At 39.8% G+C, this 16901-nt stretch overlaps 1 protein-coding gene across 1 annotated transcript in view; it reads right to left on the reverse strand.

Moving 5' to 3' along the window:
* The window catches only part of LOC125225590 (muscle-specific protein 300 kDa-like), a 201227-nt gene that overhangs the window by 7576 nt on the left and 176750 nt on the right, over window positions 1-16901 (reverse strand). Inside the window, 8 exon segments of the mRNA XM_048129400.1 lie at window positions 817-876; window positions 879-1047; window positions 1735-1897; window positions 2620-2658; window positions 3602-3978; window positions 4061-4249; window positions 4345-6657; window positions 7358-7582. Coding sequence (XP_047985357.1) covers window positions 817-876; window positions 879-1047; window positions 1735-1897; window positions 2620-2658; window positions 3602-3978; window positions 4061-4249; window positions 4345-6657; window positions 7358-7582 — 3535 coding nt within the window.

A 16901-nucleotide genomic window follows, 5' to 3' on the forward strand; every position in this document is an offset into this window, starting at 1 on the left:
GTCGGGCTCGCGCACAAAGGGTTCCGTAGCAGCAAATATAATAACCTATCTCAAAAACTATAAGAGATACTTTGATCAAACCAAAAATCGTTGAAAGAGTTAATTAGCATGCATCACCTCTATTTTTTTTAGAATTTTATACCCCGTAGTTATAAAAATAGAGGGGGGGGGACATACTTTTTACGACTTTGAGAGCTGATATCTCAAAAACCGTTCACTTTAAGAAAAATGTTTTTTAGAAAACTTTATATCATTTTAAAAGACCTTTCCATTGATACCCCACACGGGTATGTACATCGAAAAAAAAATTTTCATCCCTCAGTTACATGTATGGGGGCCCCACCCCCAATTCTTTTTTTTTTTACTATTTAGTGTCATAATTTTGTAGCGGTTCATACAACACATATTCCCATCAAATTTCATCACTGTAGTACTTATAGTTTCCGAGTAAATCGGCTGTGACAGACGGACAGACGGACAGACGGACAGACGGACAGACGGACATGACGAAACTATAAGGGTTCCGTTTTTGCCATTTTGGCTACGGAACCCTAAAAAGCACTAAACTACCAAAAAGCTAAATATTGCTTTCAAGAAAAAGTCTAAATGAATGCAAAAGAAAGAAGAGATCGTGTACTTATATGTTATTTCGAACACTTCACCAGGGGCCCATTTCTCGAAGCCACAAGTTACAAATTACAAATGGTTGTCAATGTCTAATATGACAAGTTGGAAAGAGACTTCCGCTTGTAACTTTCAACTTTGAGAAATAGGCCCCAGTTATAACTGGTTAAACATATCTAAATGACCACTGACCGATGTCGTGGAACTGCTGGTTGTGCACGAGCGCGCGCTGCAGCCGCTTCTGCCAACGCCGGCGCGCGCGCAGGTCTGGTCCCAGCGCGCGTTGGCCGCGGCCAGGCGCGCGCGCACGCGCTGCGCGTCCGCCGCCACCGACGCGTGCGCCGCCACGTGCGCGCCCACCACGTTCAGGGAGACCACGATGGATTTGTGCGAGTCCAGGTCCAAGAGGAACTCACGGTGGTCCTGAAATATGAAAATGAGTTGTTATACTTAAGTTAAAGTATTAATTATTTCATTATGAGAGGGATCCAAAACTTCTTCTGTAGGCCTAGCACATGACGGCCGCGGGAGTATGTCGCCGCGAGATAGACCCATTATGTCATTAATACAGTTAGAAGAAGACGTTACAAGCATCTATCTCGCGGCGACATACTCCCGCGGCCATCATGTGCTAGGCCTATTGGGACCCATTTCTCAAAATTGAAAGTTACAAGTTACAAGCGGAAGTCTCTTTCCAACTTGTCATATTAGACATTGACAACCACTTGTAAATTGTAACTTGTAGCTTCAAGAAATGGACCACTGATCTTTAATTTGGTCTCATTTTATAAAGGGTGCAGGACTCTTTAGGTACCTATACCATGACGACTATGTCAAAAAGGTAATGGAATGCTTTTAAACTATGTCGATCATTACGCTCGGCGAACTGCGGCCACTGCTCCAGCCGCCAGAGGTCGTTGTCCAGGTGCTTCCAGCTGTACAGTCCAGGTGAGCTGCCGTACCTGTATAGCGTCCTCCAGCTAGTCGTACTGCTCGGGCGGGTCGCTGCGGCCCTCCTCTGTGGCCTCGGCGAACTGCGGCCACTGCTCCAGCCGCCAGAGGTCGTTGTCCAGCTGCTTCCAGCTGTACAGTCCAGGTGAGCTGCCGTACCTGTATAGCGTCCTCCAGCTGGTCGTACTGCTCGGGCGGGTCGCCGCGGCCTTCCTCCGTGGCCTCGGCGAACTGCAGCCACTGCTCCAGCCGCCAGAGGTCGTTGTCCAGCTGCTTCCAGTTTCGCTCCGAGCAGAGGGGACACGTCAGACGCCCGGTTTCACTAAAATATACAAGTTGGTGAGACCATTTTGTGACTACCCTTTGGCTGGGAAATCGTGACAATAGAAAGGAGCTTATTTATTTATACATACATAAGAACCAACTCATTGAGATTATGGACATACTCATTGAGATATTATTTTATCTTATTAGGAGGATTTGTTTAGGTTAGTAACTTTCAGATATCACGATTTGCTTGCCTGATTTTTAAAGACTACAAAATAGATTTTTGATGTTGATTTCAGCTGTACTAAATGTAGGCAGGTACGTCTATTGATAACACAAAAGCCGTCACGTAGGCTTAATAAATTCATTTAATTAAAATAACTGAAAGAGCTATAATGCTAATATAAGTGTAATGACTAATGTTTACTTACAAATTTTCAAAATGAAAATAATATAAAGCTTTAAAAAGTGTTTCACGTGAGTCAAATAATACAATGTGCGGTGCAAATAAGATGTAGGTTCTTATAAATAATTAATTACAATATGTATGTTTTAAATACTATATCATTATAAAATAAATAAGTGCTACTAACTACAACAGAAAACATTAATTCCATGCCTTAGTTATCTTGCGAGTTTCAAGTTTTCGAATGTTTAGTTAATTAGGCATTCATTTTCAATATCAGAATGGGTCTGACACATCATAGCTCAATGAAAACACATCGCAAGATAACAACTAGAAGTAAGATTAATAAAATTAGATAAAGCGATACTCACTGTTCGCACGTGAGCGCGTATGACGCCGAGTGCGGCAACCTAGAGGAGTAGAAAACAGCGTGTTTAGAGCATGCCTGTTAGGAAGCCGTTAGCACTCCGGCCTGCGACAGCTGTGTCGTGGGAAGAGGCTAGCGAACTGTGAAGCGAGGCCCAATCTCTCAACTCTTGCCCCGCAACCTGATAGCAAGCCGCGGCGCTCTAAGCGAATTCGCTGAATATTGGTCAGGTGTTTGTTTATTTACAAAAGTAGTCCATTATTTAAGCGATCACGATCTAGTTTTATGAGATGTCACTGGAAATTAGATTTCAGGACTTGGCGAAGAACACATCAGAAGTGTTTTTACGAGGGCCAACTTATGTCAACAGTATTATAAATATCATCGCTATAACCAAGTAAGTTGTTTAACGAGATTTGTAAAATATGTGCTATTTCCTTATTTGTCTTCTTATGTACGTAACTATATTCATCATTATAAATATCATAAAAACATAACTAAAATTCAGTTTGTGAATTCTGAAATACATACCGCAATAAGTTTATATTGTTTTAAGTACCTACAGAAACTACAGAACCTCACTTCACAGTATTAAATAAACTTATTCATAAGGTCGTTGCAATTTACTGGATTCGTGCCAGTTTACTTTTTGAAAGAGTAGACAATTTATACACAAATATCTACATGCTTGTGGTAGTAGATGCCATCTCAGGCTAAGACAGTTCAGAACATTCGAAGTACTTAAATCAACGTCACATTATTCAGTAACTGCAGATGACGTTTAGAAGTAAATTGGTAATTTTCACAAGATTTAGCTCACTTACATACACACAACAACAAAAAAGAATTTTGTGAAAGTTACCATTTAATGATTACATAATCAGAAGACTTTCAGTTTTTACAAAGCCCCGACACCAAAATGCAAAAGTGCTAGTGCTACAAATTTTTAATTCAGACCAAGAACACAAAATCTTCTCGACTCACCTCAGGTTATTGATTTGAGTTCCCTCTTCTTCGCTTGCGCGAGAAGATCCTCATATCTCAACGAAAGCGACTCGACTTCTTTCAGCATAGCTTCATCTTCGGTCGCGTCGCATTCCGTCAAGAGTAGTTCGGACAAATGTTTGGCCAACTCCAGTATCTGGCTGGGCTTGGCGCCAGCTTTGGCGATTTCTTTCGCCGCGGTCGCAAGTTCATCGCTTCCAGCGTCTTCCTTCGGCTGTTGCAGTAGTGCTGTTCTGAGAGCCTCCAGACAGTCCGAGGCCTCTTTCACTGCTGACGCCAGCTCAGCGCGGTAAGTTTCTTTAGATGTCAGTGTGTCTACTTGAAGAGCGGCGTCTGTCTCCCATTTAAGGGTATCCACCTAAAGAATTAAACGAATTTTAGAATGGATTGTTAACTTCACTATCGTTATGGATGTTTCTAGCTGTCTTGTAAGCTAATACCTGTACAGCGGAGTCGACGTCACCGACCAGGTCGGCGCGCGCGGCGGCCAGCCGCTGGCGCACGTCGCTGTAGAGCGCGTGGTACTCCGCCACCATGTCGCTCACGCCCGCCACAGATGACACGTTCCCGGCGAGCTGGTCCGCTGTCTGGACCAAAGCTGCGCACTCCTCTAGTTCTCGCTCGACACCCTGGGAACGGTAAACATACGTATTAGCAAACATAAGTTTTGAAGTTTTGTATCAAAGTTTTCTTTAGAGGCAATTATGATTTGTTAGTTACTCACCATCAGTTCCGCCATAGTGGCGTCCTTGTCAAGCGGCGTCGGGGCCAGATGCAGCGCCCGGGTGAGCCGGACGTCGGCCTCGGCGAGCGCGATGACGGCGCTGCCGTGCGCGGCCACGAACTGGCGGTGCGCGTCGGCGCCGGCCGCGTCCACGCGCCCGCGCAGCTGCTGCCAGCGCCGCACGGCCGAGCGCAGGCGCGCCGCCAGGTCCGCCGCGTCTCCCCGCAGCTCCACCCCCCGCGCCGACGCCACCCGACTGTACGCGTCCTCCAGCCTCTTCACGTCCTCCTCCATCGCTTCCAGATCTCTGATCACCGCCTTCGATACGCTCTCGTCGTCCCCTTCTCCCCTCTGCTTCCTGGTCTCGATTTTCTCGACTCTCTTCTCGACCGAGTCCAGTTTCTTTTCGACCTTCGCGAGCAGGGAGTTGGCGAGTTCGGCCGATTTTCGGATCTCTTTCAGCGTGTTTTTGCGCCGTTCGGACATGTCGCAGATGTTCTTCCATTTCTTTTCGACTATGTCGACGCCGGTTCGCAAGTTGCGGAGGTCGAAGTTGCCTCGCAGGACGTCGGGGTCATTGAATATCAGTTCGCAAAGGTTGAGAGTTTCTCCGACTTCACCGCTGACGGTTTCGATGTTTTTGTGTATCTCGTCGCGTTCTTGGAATTTTTCGTCCACCGTTTTCGTTGTCAATACTTGGATGATTACCGTGGTGGTCAAGTTAGTTTCGATGGTGTGCAGCTTTAGTCTGATCGTGGTCAAACGTTCCTCCAACTGCGTGATGGTCTCGAGTAGCTCGCTGATTTTGGATATCCTCGCTCGGCCGCTATCCTGAAGTTTGTGCCAACGAGCGTTTATCTCGCTGAGCTGTTTGTTTGTCGTTTTACTGAATGCTTTCTCATCCTTTTTAGAAAGATCGACGAGAACACTGCCGGTTTCGGAGAGCCATTCAAATTCGCGTTCTTTCATAGACGTTTCCGCTTCGACATCCGAGGTTATTCTTCTAATAAGGTCCTGAGGGTCGAGGGCTCCCAAATCACTGTTCTGACTAGAGGTTTCGAGACGCGCCTCGAGTGTGGTAAGCCATTCTGCGAACCGAAGCAGACGCGAGTTCAATATCGTGTAGATCTCCAGCCGCTCCTGCAGCCGGTGTATAATAATCGTTAGTTGATGTTCCAAATCCGCTCGTTGCTGCCTCAGTTGCCACACTCGTTGGTTGACGATTCTTATATCTTGAGGACTCAGGCATTCCTTAAGTTGTTCTTGAATGACACTGAGTGCTTCAATTTGAGATTCGGTCTTATCAACCTTCGTCCTTAATTCCGTATATTTTTCTATTGCCTTTTTCAGTTGTGGTCGCGATAGTCTATCTTCGTCTGAGTACGATATGATTTCGTCCTGAGTCTTTGAGTATAGTTTGTGAAGATCATTAGTGAGGTTTTCGTATTCGCTGACAAGACCGAGTATGCGGGTGAGGAAGTCTCGCCACGTGTCTAAGCTGGCGTTCAAGTTGTCAACTCGCTTGACGATGCCCGCGTACTCCATCCTTACGGAAGCTCCATATGTTTCTTCTGTGAATTCCAATATTTTCTTGAGATTACTCGATAATTTTTCTGCTTGTTTGCGACCTTCGGGTATCTTGTCTGATAAGTTTTGAACTTTAGTCAATATTTTCTGAATTCTCTTAATGTGGACATATCTCAGTTGCAACTTTTCTTTTTCACGTTCCATTTCCTTGAGCCATCTCAACACTTCGATGTAAATCTCCCTGTAGTCATCCCAAGCCGCGATCCTGGTGGATACCTCGTCATGGCGTTCCACTATTCTCGCTAGGGTCTCATTGTGAAGATTCGTCAACGTGTCAAACTTCTCCGCCAGATCCCTGTGCTTTGTCTCCTTGTGTTCATTTATTAGCACAGATCGCTGTGAAGCTAGGAGGTTTCTATGTACTCTGCATAACCGTCGATGTTCAGTTAGGTTTTCATAATCAGCAGGTACAGACCCTGACAGGAATGATTGTAAATCCTGCAGGTACTCGTGCCATAACCGCAGAGCGGTTGCAGCGTCTCCTGATCTCACCAGAGCTGTAGACAATCTGTGGTAATGTAGGAAGGTGTCTCTGAACATGGCCTGCCATAGCTCCAAAATCCTGACGATGGAGTGCTCTTCTGAGACGTCTCTGTCGATATCTGGAAGCTGCTCCTTGGCGGGCACGATGTCCGCTTCGCTCTTTCCTAGCGTGATCAAGTTCTCTCGAAGAGCAATGAGTTGGTCTTCTACGATCTCGCCGTCTTCGTGCAGAGGCATCAAGTCCTAGAACAAAACCACGAAACGTTAATTAGTCGTGAATGACGGCCTACTCATCAATGTTTACAGATATTACTCGCTGCTTGGGAGGTATAAATAATTACCGTTAAGTATTTACTTACCTACTTGTAATATACTTATGTATTATCGGTGGGCTACTTAGTGTGGTATGATTCTTAAGGCCAATTGTTCATCAAAGTTCAACAGTCAGCGTACTGTGTGTTTGTATTTGTGTCATTTGTGCACATATGGCAACAACAAACGGGGTCAGTCGGAACTATGCGAACGCTAACCGTTAATCATATACAAATGGGAATCACATTTACCGATAAAATATGCATTGCAAGTGATTGATGATTATACCCCTTTTTGCCAAGAGTGGCACTCAAACTTAGTAGTTCATGTGCTCTGCCTACTCCTTTATGGGGTACAGGGGTGATTATATGTATGTATGTATGATGATTATATAGAGAACGGTATGGAGGTTCGGTACTTTTATGATTTGCCATTTTAATAATGTTTGTGATTGATATCTTAATTTGTGGAGTATTTTTGTACTCTGTGTTTGTACTACTCATATATTTTCTCAGACTTACAGTGGCAAACAATTTAAAAGGTGCCAGAGAGAGCATGTTCATACTATTACCGTTTACCGTTTATTGCCGTTTCTCAGATATTTAAACCGTGATAATCTGATAATCCTCACCTGTCTCATATCACTGAACTGTTCCGTGACGTGCTGCGCCTTGGCCCGAGCCAGCTGGCGGGCCTCGCCGAGGTCTGCCAGGGCCTGCACGGCGCCGGCGACGAGCTGCAAGCGGCGCGCCAGGGCGTCGGCGTCGGCCTGCAGCGCGCGGCTGCCCGTCTCGGTGGCAACACGCGCAGCTAGCGACCGCAGCTCGGCCACGCGCGATTCTTGCTCCAAGCATGCCTGGAATACGTTGTGAGTTTCATTTTGCTGTCGACTAAAATTAGTGCGTGGCAATTTTTCTGCCAGTGTAATTGCAGAGTGGCAAAGAGAGAAAAGTGCGCCTGTATCTAGATGACCAGTTTTTAACCGAAAGAACGGGAGCACATACACATTTGGGTCACGGCCCCTGTTAATTGGTACAGTTATGCCACTGGTTTCAGCATTCGTGTACATAAGTACCTAAATTGCCTAATAAACGTTTTAAAGATAGGTACCAGAATTAGATATTAGACATAATATAGGTACGTTCGGAATTTAAGTAACTGATACAATGTGTTCTCATAACAAGTGAATAAAATTGATGATTGAAGTCACATGTCCGATGTCATTGACATGAATTGGTCAAACGTTCAGTAGCTTATTATCGCCTCAAATACATAAACATGCTATTTGACATGACTGTAGTTATGCCTACAGATCATATTTTATCAATCAACGAACCTATTTACTCTATCTACAGTTACCATACCTTCTCATTTATTAATTGTAATTATAATACGTATTATTAAATTATACTTTTAATGTCCCTCTCGAACAGACTAGTAGGTAACCTTACATTTAGTCTCTTCGTTAAGTCAGTTTTCTATATTTAACCTATGACTACAGAACATTGAACAACAATAAGCTGGCACATACATTATACTAATAATGCTATTTGTAAGTTGAAGTGGGACAGCCCACCTAAGATCTCTTCATCGCGTGACCTGATTCCATAATGCGCGATATACATTTTAAAAGTTGGAGAACTGTCAGGCTGTCTATAAAGTTTTGATTGAAATAGATTAATACATACGTACTCGTACAATACATATACCTAATCGATTCGGAATCGAAGTGGTGAATGAGTTAAGTAGAACCTTGTTGGATGTAAATATTTTTACATGTAAAAAATTTAATAAAATCAGAACTTACGATTATGATGTTTAATACAAGCAATATTAAACATTTGCTATTATATTGATCGTACAAATTGATGCAGATTATAGCCGCTAATAAGCACGTATCAATACGCGTCAAATAGAGCGTACGATTAGTTTCATGGAATGAAATCTCGTAGCTGCATCGATGTCAGTTACGCATACCTGCCAGCGAAATCACGCACGGATATTCGGTACTAATGACAGAAATTTTATTACCTTATCTAGAATATAGTCCAAATATTGTAAATATTTAACATTTAATTAAATACGGACTAATTTGGGAAAGTTAACTTTTGTATTGAACAGTTAATTATTATTATTAAAACTTATTATGACGGAGAAACAGGACTCTTGAAGGACATTATATGTATTTATAACATATTTCCGTTAAACTACTTACTAAAGAATACACAAACACGTTGGACTAGGTATTACTAATATGACGTAACGCTCAAATCATTCATTTTATCCTCATTTTGAGCTCAAGGTCTCTGTGATATTTTTTATCTTTGACAAACATAACTAGATTTTATTGTTTAGTTTATTTTCTGATTGATATGATAGCAAAAAGATATATAACAACAACAATTTGATGACAAACAAGACAAGGTTAAAAAAAATACCTACTTTGACTTTAAAACTAATAGCAAAAACAGTAATATTTATCTAAGTACGTACAAACATTTTCTAATCTAGATGACAGACGAACTGCAAGTTTTTTCTTAACAGACAGGAAAGTATATTCTAAGAATTGACGGAAAAAGTAATCTTGTACTTAAGTAGAGACTGCATTTTATTTAGTAAATACTTTAGAGATAGCTAAAGCAAAAACACTAGTTTCTGCTAGGTACGAACGATGGAAAGTAGAACCAGGCCAGTGCCAGTCCGATACAAAATTTACATGCATATGGGGAATACTATGGCATGAATAAAAAATACATTTAAGGTGCGTTTTTCTACGAAACTAGGTATGCTAAGTTTAAATTAAATATTACCCGCGGTTCCCTAATATTAACTTGCTCGCCATTAGTTGATACGTCTGCGCGTTGCCTCCTACATAGTAAATATTGCTTAGTAGTAGATAGGTGTGCAAGAAACTGTGTCTACACATTTTTTCCTTTATTTTAAAACTGTAACCTACTACCTACTGGCGAAATCAAAGTATGATGTGGTCCGGATGTGAAGCACAGAAAAGGTATTTAGTCGCGAGATATTGAGCTAAATTTAACAGCTTAGTAATTTGTATGTTGCCGTTAAAATTATATTAGCACGGCATACCGTTCCGTTCCCCATGTGATCGTCATGTTCCAATTTAGACGCGAACTTCGCGTCTTACCTTAGTTCACAGAGAGTTTGGCTGGGGTAATACAATATGTAGGTATATTATAATATTATTTAGGTATCATTGCATAAGTAATAGTTCAATAATGCAAAACTACAACAACATACAAATAATTTAAACTTTCTGAGTTTTGCAAGTGCAATAAGTTAGATTATGCAAGTGCAAAGTATCGATTAGTGCGACTGTCAATCAATATTTACAGGTCGATTGTCCCATTGTGCGATACATGAGCACTTTCTTACTTTCACTTTAATATTTTGGATATTGAACGTGTCAGTTTTACTAATGGTGCCTAATATTAATACCTACGTACGTAACATGAAAGTAAATTATTTGTAAAATGGTGCGCCGACTTTCGGAAATTAAATATACTTAACAAGAGCAAATAGGTATGCACACCTCATCATTATGATTTAACCAAGTAAAATGATCTACATATAAAATACGTGTTGTGTCACAGTTTGTTTATAATAAACACGTTTTCCTAATACAAAAACGTCCATGAACGTTCCCGGATGTCAGATACGTGATTTTACTGTAATAATCTTTTAATGGGACGGGCAGATCGAGCGATGTTGTAACTAAACTATTTTTGATTAGTAGCAAGGATTACATCATCTAGTTAGTGCTTATCCTCGCTATTATTTGGATTACGTACCAGCAGTAGTAGAATGAGAGGAAAATATATAATATTTGCCTCTGTCACGTACAAGATTTAAGAAAATACTCGTAGTTAAAACAAGTATCCTCATTATTATCAAAACCAGAACAAAACCCGAAAGGTCGTGTTACAGAAAGTCGTCGTCGTATGCATGTAACATCTACATCTCTCAGCATCTGGAGTAGATGTTAGGAATATTTTTGATAATTTCGCCAGCATGTAGTTGTCTCCATTTGTCCAGGTTGTTTAAGTAGTAATATTAAATGCTATTAATAAGTTTAAGCAAAATCAGCTTTATATCTTGTAAGAGTTACACTCGCGGGTGTTGTAACCTAGATTTCATTTGTTTACTTCGCTAAGATCATAACCATTTTACGCACGGTGTGCACGTTAGTTACGAAATAAGGTTATATTTATAGTGTACGAAACGACACGAGGCATTAACACTATCTGAAATGTTACTAAAGGGCTTAGAACGTTTTACTTACGACATCTAAACTGTTTTCAAGAAAATGCCCCTACTTATAGAATATTCAAGTTTTACAAAAGTTTTTCGTTACGTGAATTGATAAATACTTACCTATACGTTAATTACCTGCAAGACAGGGTTGTAGTTTAAGTCATTGTGGGAATTAGAAGTGACGGCCTCGTCCTCACACGTGAGGTGGGTAGTTAGGATTGATTTAGGGTAGTTCGAAGGTCGTTGGTATTTAGCGGGTCGAAGGGCGCGGACTACCCCGCAATTAAGAACATTTCTACAACTGTGATGGATGCATAAAAGGTTGGATGCGATATGATTTTTTTAAATGAGATGGCTTATGAATGTACTGTAATTCAATTTTTAACAAGCAGTAACGTCCGCGTTTTCCTTTGGTATACAATTTTGAAAGTGTTGTAGTAAATAAAAATATGCTACATATAGAGATTTTTGGCTTACATAAAGCGGATTTAAATGATTCGATAAACACACACAAACATTGTGTCATGTCAAACCTAAATTGTCATAAATTATCGATAACAGAGAAATCAGTAACTTTTGGTAAACAAGACTATAACAGCTTCATAAGTTAAATAATGCTAATGAATTAAACTAGTTAATACATTACATTTTATAATTAACATAACGACTATAATAATTAACATCTACTACGTCAAATAGATATTTTTTTATTTCGATATATTGGGTAAAAATAAATATTATTCTTAATCTTTTGTCGCATCTACAAAATACGCGCATCTACGGCAATAGCAGAACTAGAAAGTGCGCCCTTGAAAATTTTCAGCAACTTGTTAATTGCATAGAAAACGGGCGTTATTCCCTGCGATTACAGCCTCTACCGCCAAGAAGACAAATGCTAGGTTTGCGTGTCGGCAGTAAGTATGTAAGTTGGTAATTAGTTTGTTTTCGATTCGTGTAAATATTAGAGAAATTATGTTGTTTTGGCCTACTTCATTATCTTTGTATGTAGGTATTAATTTGTTTGTGGTAATTAACAGTATTTTGTAAGGAATTATCTGCTTCACTTTATGACTATAAATATTATCTGCTTTCTTAATTAGAATTGAGTTTAGGTTTAAAGTCCAGAACGTGTTGTCGTATTGACTACTGACTACTTTGTTATAATATTATGAACAGAAATGTCTGGGTGTTGTTATAACTTGCTCTCAATAAATTAGTACTTTTTCTGCAACTTATTCATGTAGTCAGCATGCGTCTAAGTTATTACAAACTGTAGGTACTCATTGAATTGTTTTCAGTGTAGGCAATTTGAACTGAAACAATTGTTATCACCATTTTCCTGCTGATAATGTAACCAAGTCCAAGGCCTATACCCTCATTGCTACACAAAAATGATTAATGTAGGTATTTCAACTTAGTCTCACCTCCTGAAGTGACATGTTGATACGATCACTTTGTGCTCTCCTGATACAGTTTCCTTATCAGTCCGTTCAATGAACAGTAATCCATCATTTTTGTCACAATCACGGCCATTGAATGGTAAATAAGTTTCTTTATGCAAAAACTGCCGAAAAATAACCACACGTTAATCTACGTCAACGGCCCACGGTGCACTGGCCATTAACACTGAAGTTTACGTTGCGGAATAAAAATCAAATTTGGAGCAAAGCTGCAAGGTTAGCATGCAGTTTAGTTTTATCGCGTAATCGAATTAACTATGGAATTATGCATACTACGGTGATGTCAACATGAACTTGCTGCGCTGAAGTCACACGTGAAAGATAACCTTGGCGACAATAGGCCGTTTACATTCCTAATTCTGAAAATTATGCACGTAATTACTAACATTAAAAGTTACCTCGTTTAGATTAAAATTTGCATTATTTTCGATTTAACTTTAAAATCCAAATTATGTCCATGTAACAATACATGTTAAATCAACGTTCTACTTTTAAATTATTTCGTTTTCGGCGGGAGTTTTGAAGAGTTCGTTTTATTCGAGGGAGGTAGTTCGAGGTCGCTCATCGCGCACGCACGCTCGCGCGGCCCGACGTTCGCGGGGCGACTGGCGCCTTATCGCCTTATCAGTTGCGATTCGGTTATTTCATTGTGGTTAGTTCATTAAGGGTTTTATCGCGTTTTATGCTGAACTTGAAGGTTTCCGTGGCATTGAAAGAGTGGAAATTAACTCATCATTTCTTTTTAATGAGGTCAACGGGCGGGCTTTTAATCCCGCTACTTTGTCTTAGAAGGGTGCCTAGAATTTAAAGCCAGCCATATGTGCCTTTGCATTACTATAAAATTAGGTAGTAGGTACTCAACCCATCGCGAAATATTACATCATAATCAGCATTTGTCATTTGCCTATAGGTATAGGTACTATTATGCAGATAATTTTACTATTGTTCGAAAAGCGAGGTACCTGTACCTATTTGTGGTTCTTGATGGCTTCACATATTGTACGATGAAAACATTACATGTGCTTTGCTTTCATTGCTTTGTTTACGTCACCCCCTTAGTAGCTCCCTGAAATTTTACATAATATGCAATGGTCCTTCGAACCGGACATTTAGCTAGCCTGATGCTACGTAAACATTATCTCTTTATCAAACAAATTCGTAATGTCGGAATATAAACATTAAACGAACGTTAGGTACACCGTGAGAACAGGTCAACGGCTTCGTTTGTTTGAGCCGTTAGTTGTTATTACCATAACTTGACTAAGCACGCTGAAATTAACAGTTTGTACTTGTACGTACAGATTTTTTGCTAAAAGTCTAGCATTTGAATAAGTGGAAATGTTAAAATTGAATATAAGCAAGTACCTAACACTCCTGTTTTCGGTAGGTACAGCTTTATTTTTCTTTTGTTGGTCTAAATACACATATTTAAGGTACAGACAGGCAGGTTATTTATTTTAGTGTTTCTTATTGTTGTCTGATGTTCTAGGAACAACATACAAACGTTTCTATTTCCTACAAGTAACTAAGCTAAAACTCGGAACGTTGCATACATTTATATCGAACAGACACACAGTATACCTACAATTTAAAATTTAAAGTCTGCCGGTCTACATATATGGAAACCCGGTACCTAATCCAGGCAGTTACCCAGCCCACGTGCCGGTTACAGCTAAGCGAAAACCGTCGCCTCCCAGTAAGGCGCGCCAGACATGACTCACGCTTTTCAATACACTTCGCGATGCATTCGCTAATTGATTGCGCGGTAAAGTGCGCACACTCACAAGTGACATATAGATATCATACAGATGTGTAGGTTCACTAATTCTGTTCGTTGCATTTTTTGGCACGTAGTAGTAGTTAATAATGTTGTCTTGTAGACTCGTCTTCATTGTTATAGCCTCTTTAGATTTTGTAAATTTAGGTAAGTTTACCATAGTCTCATATAGCGTACTTGATGTTAGGTTAACAAGGCATACAATGGCATTTCTGCTAATTTCAATACCTACTCTGTATAGCAGGTATAGACTCAATAACCAAAGTAGGTGGGTGCAACTGGTCAGGTTCTATAAATAAAAAATTAGTACATGTGGTGCACAGTGGTAAAAAAGTCATAATATTCAATTCTGTACAACGAGTAGGTGTCAGACATACTAAGATTATATGATGTTTATTTGAAATCTTTATTTACGCAAAGCGCACCGTCGCGATGCCTGATTGAATAATACAAGCAAGAATCTACTTTGTAATGTGTCGTCACCATAAAGACAAATAAATTAACAGGAATCCAAACACATTCATGAAGTAAATATTGCTGGATGTCAGTAAATTATACATCAAAATTAATAATATTCAATATATCCTCTTTTTTGCGTCTCTAAATAGTAAACTTTGAAAATGTTTACGCATCGCCGTGTTTTTTGCACTCTGCCAAAATGTTTGTGAAGTGCGCAGTTATCGTTTACTTAGCGTTCCGCCACCTGTTATGTTGTGGCGTATTGACCGACTGCTTCAAACACAAAGTACATTATTTTAAGTCGTTGTATATTGCGTCTAAGGTTGTAAGGAGACTTTTGTTCAATCGTACCCTAAATGTTTCTTATTGAAAGCTTTGCTCTCTTGTGTAGGTACTCGTATGTACACAGTTACTACACGGCTGGCCAACTCTATTGACAAACTTATACAAAGAGCTTCTATAACCAACTTGAGCCTAACTATATTAGGTTTATAAATTGAACAATAAGCAATTTCAAAAAGTTTTAAAACGATAAAGACTTTATGTACTTATATTCTTTTTGTCGCTGTATTTCATCATAATATGCTACATGATTGTTTCGCATACTGAACGTTTGACCAGTATATTTCATAGTAATATACCTATTTTATAGAACAATTGGTGCAAGTACTTGTAACTAAACCTCCGCTCACCTTACTTATTTACTTACTTACTTGACTAACCAACAGTATAGCTAACCCCCCTTTAAATATATCCCGTAAATTTGGCCTTGTGATCGTCTAGCGTGAATAAATAGAACCCTTCGATGTGAACCGCGATAACCTAGATCCTTTAATGAGTATCAGCTGTATTTTTGACTAATATTTAAAATTTTATTTATTTATATTTTAAAGAAGAATAAAGGTTATTGTAGCATAATAATATAGTGTTATAGAAGAGTATTTTATCAGATTTAGGCCTAGAAAGTTATATGTGAGAAAATTAATGACGTAATGAAGAAATTTTAAAATAAAAGTTAGTGAGTGAAACATACATGAAATAAATATTAAAAAATATTTTGGTAATCATCCACTACGCCTTATTAGTGGTCCTGATTTGGGTACGAACTTGCGATGTGGAATAGGACCCCTGACCTGATCAAACCACTTTATCAGGATCCTAAGCAAGTAAGCCTGAAGGGCTATCTATCTACGAACTAACCCCCTTTTTTAGTTTGTTTCTTTTTCCCTAGCTAAACCCCCCCTTTTCCCCAATACTGCTAATAGACCATAACTTCTCGATCTTTCTAATGTTTTATCGAAACACCGAGCAGTTGCTAACTTTTATAAGAACTAAGTCTACTAACTTTTCTAAGCTTTTGACTTTCCACCAGTGGACGGCGCTCGCATGCCACTGGGCCCTATAACAAACCTATGCTTTTTATTCCAAAGAATAGTTTGTTTCCCTAACCAACTTGATAGAATTTACCTTGAAAAACCAGTTAGCAACACTAAGTGTCCCGCAGCCACACCGAAAAATCAGAAATTGCTACCACAAATTATTAATTTCACTCAAATAAATTAAGTAATAAGAGTTTTTATAAATTACCAGTTTTACCACATATTTTAAGATAGTAAACACCACATTTAAAGTCCATTAAAACCATATAAATAGTAGTAGTTAAATTATTTCTCCACAATACACGTTGACCAATTATATTTTAAGACCAATTATAAAAGAACTCTACTTTCATAGAAATAGTGTGTGACTTTACCCTAATCCTATCGTTTTCCCTACTCTAACATATCTGAAACACAGACCCTCACTTACCATAGATCTTGTGTTCAGAATATGTACAAGTGTATCCCTACTAGAACTGTACAGTTCAGCCAGCGAAGCTGAGATAGGCAACCTATAGGCTTGAGTTCTGATCCCCCCCTCTGCTCTTGCCCGCGGGCTAGGGTAGCAGAGAGTAGATCGCCCTATCCGTGTATATATCCAGTATTCCAGGACACACCAGTACCAGCCACATGAGAGACCCAGCTGCGATCAACTTTACTTAGATGTGGATCGATCACAACCGAAATCCCCAGCGACCAACGCCAGCATGGACTAGAGCACCGAGTAAATAAATATATATAAATATAGGACCCCAGCCTCAAATACTGCCGACTTCAGTGAGCAAGGATTACTCCTAATGTCTTTCGTCAATCGTGAAAGTC

The sequence above is a fragment of the Leguminivora glycinivorella genome, chromosome 1 (assembly GCF_023078275.1).
Source record: "Leguminivora glycinivorella isolate SPB_JAAS2020 chromosome 1, LegGlyc_1.1, whole genome shotgun sequence".
NCBI classification, from domain to species: domain Eukaryota; kingdom Metazoa; phylum Arthropoda; class Insecta; order Lepidoptera; family Tortricidae; genus Leguminivora; species Leguminivora glycinivorella.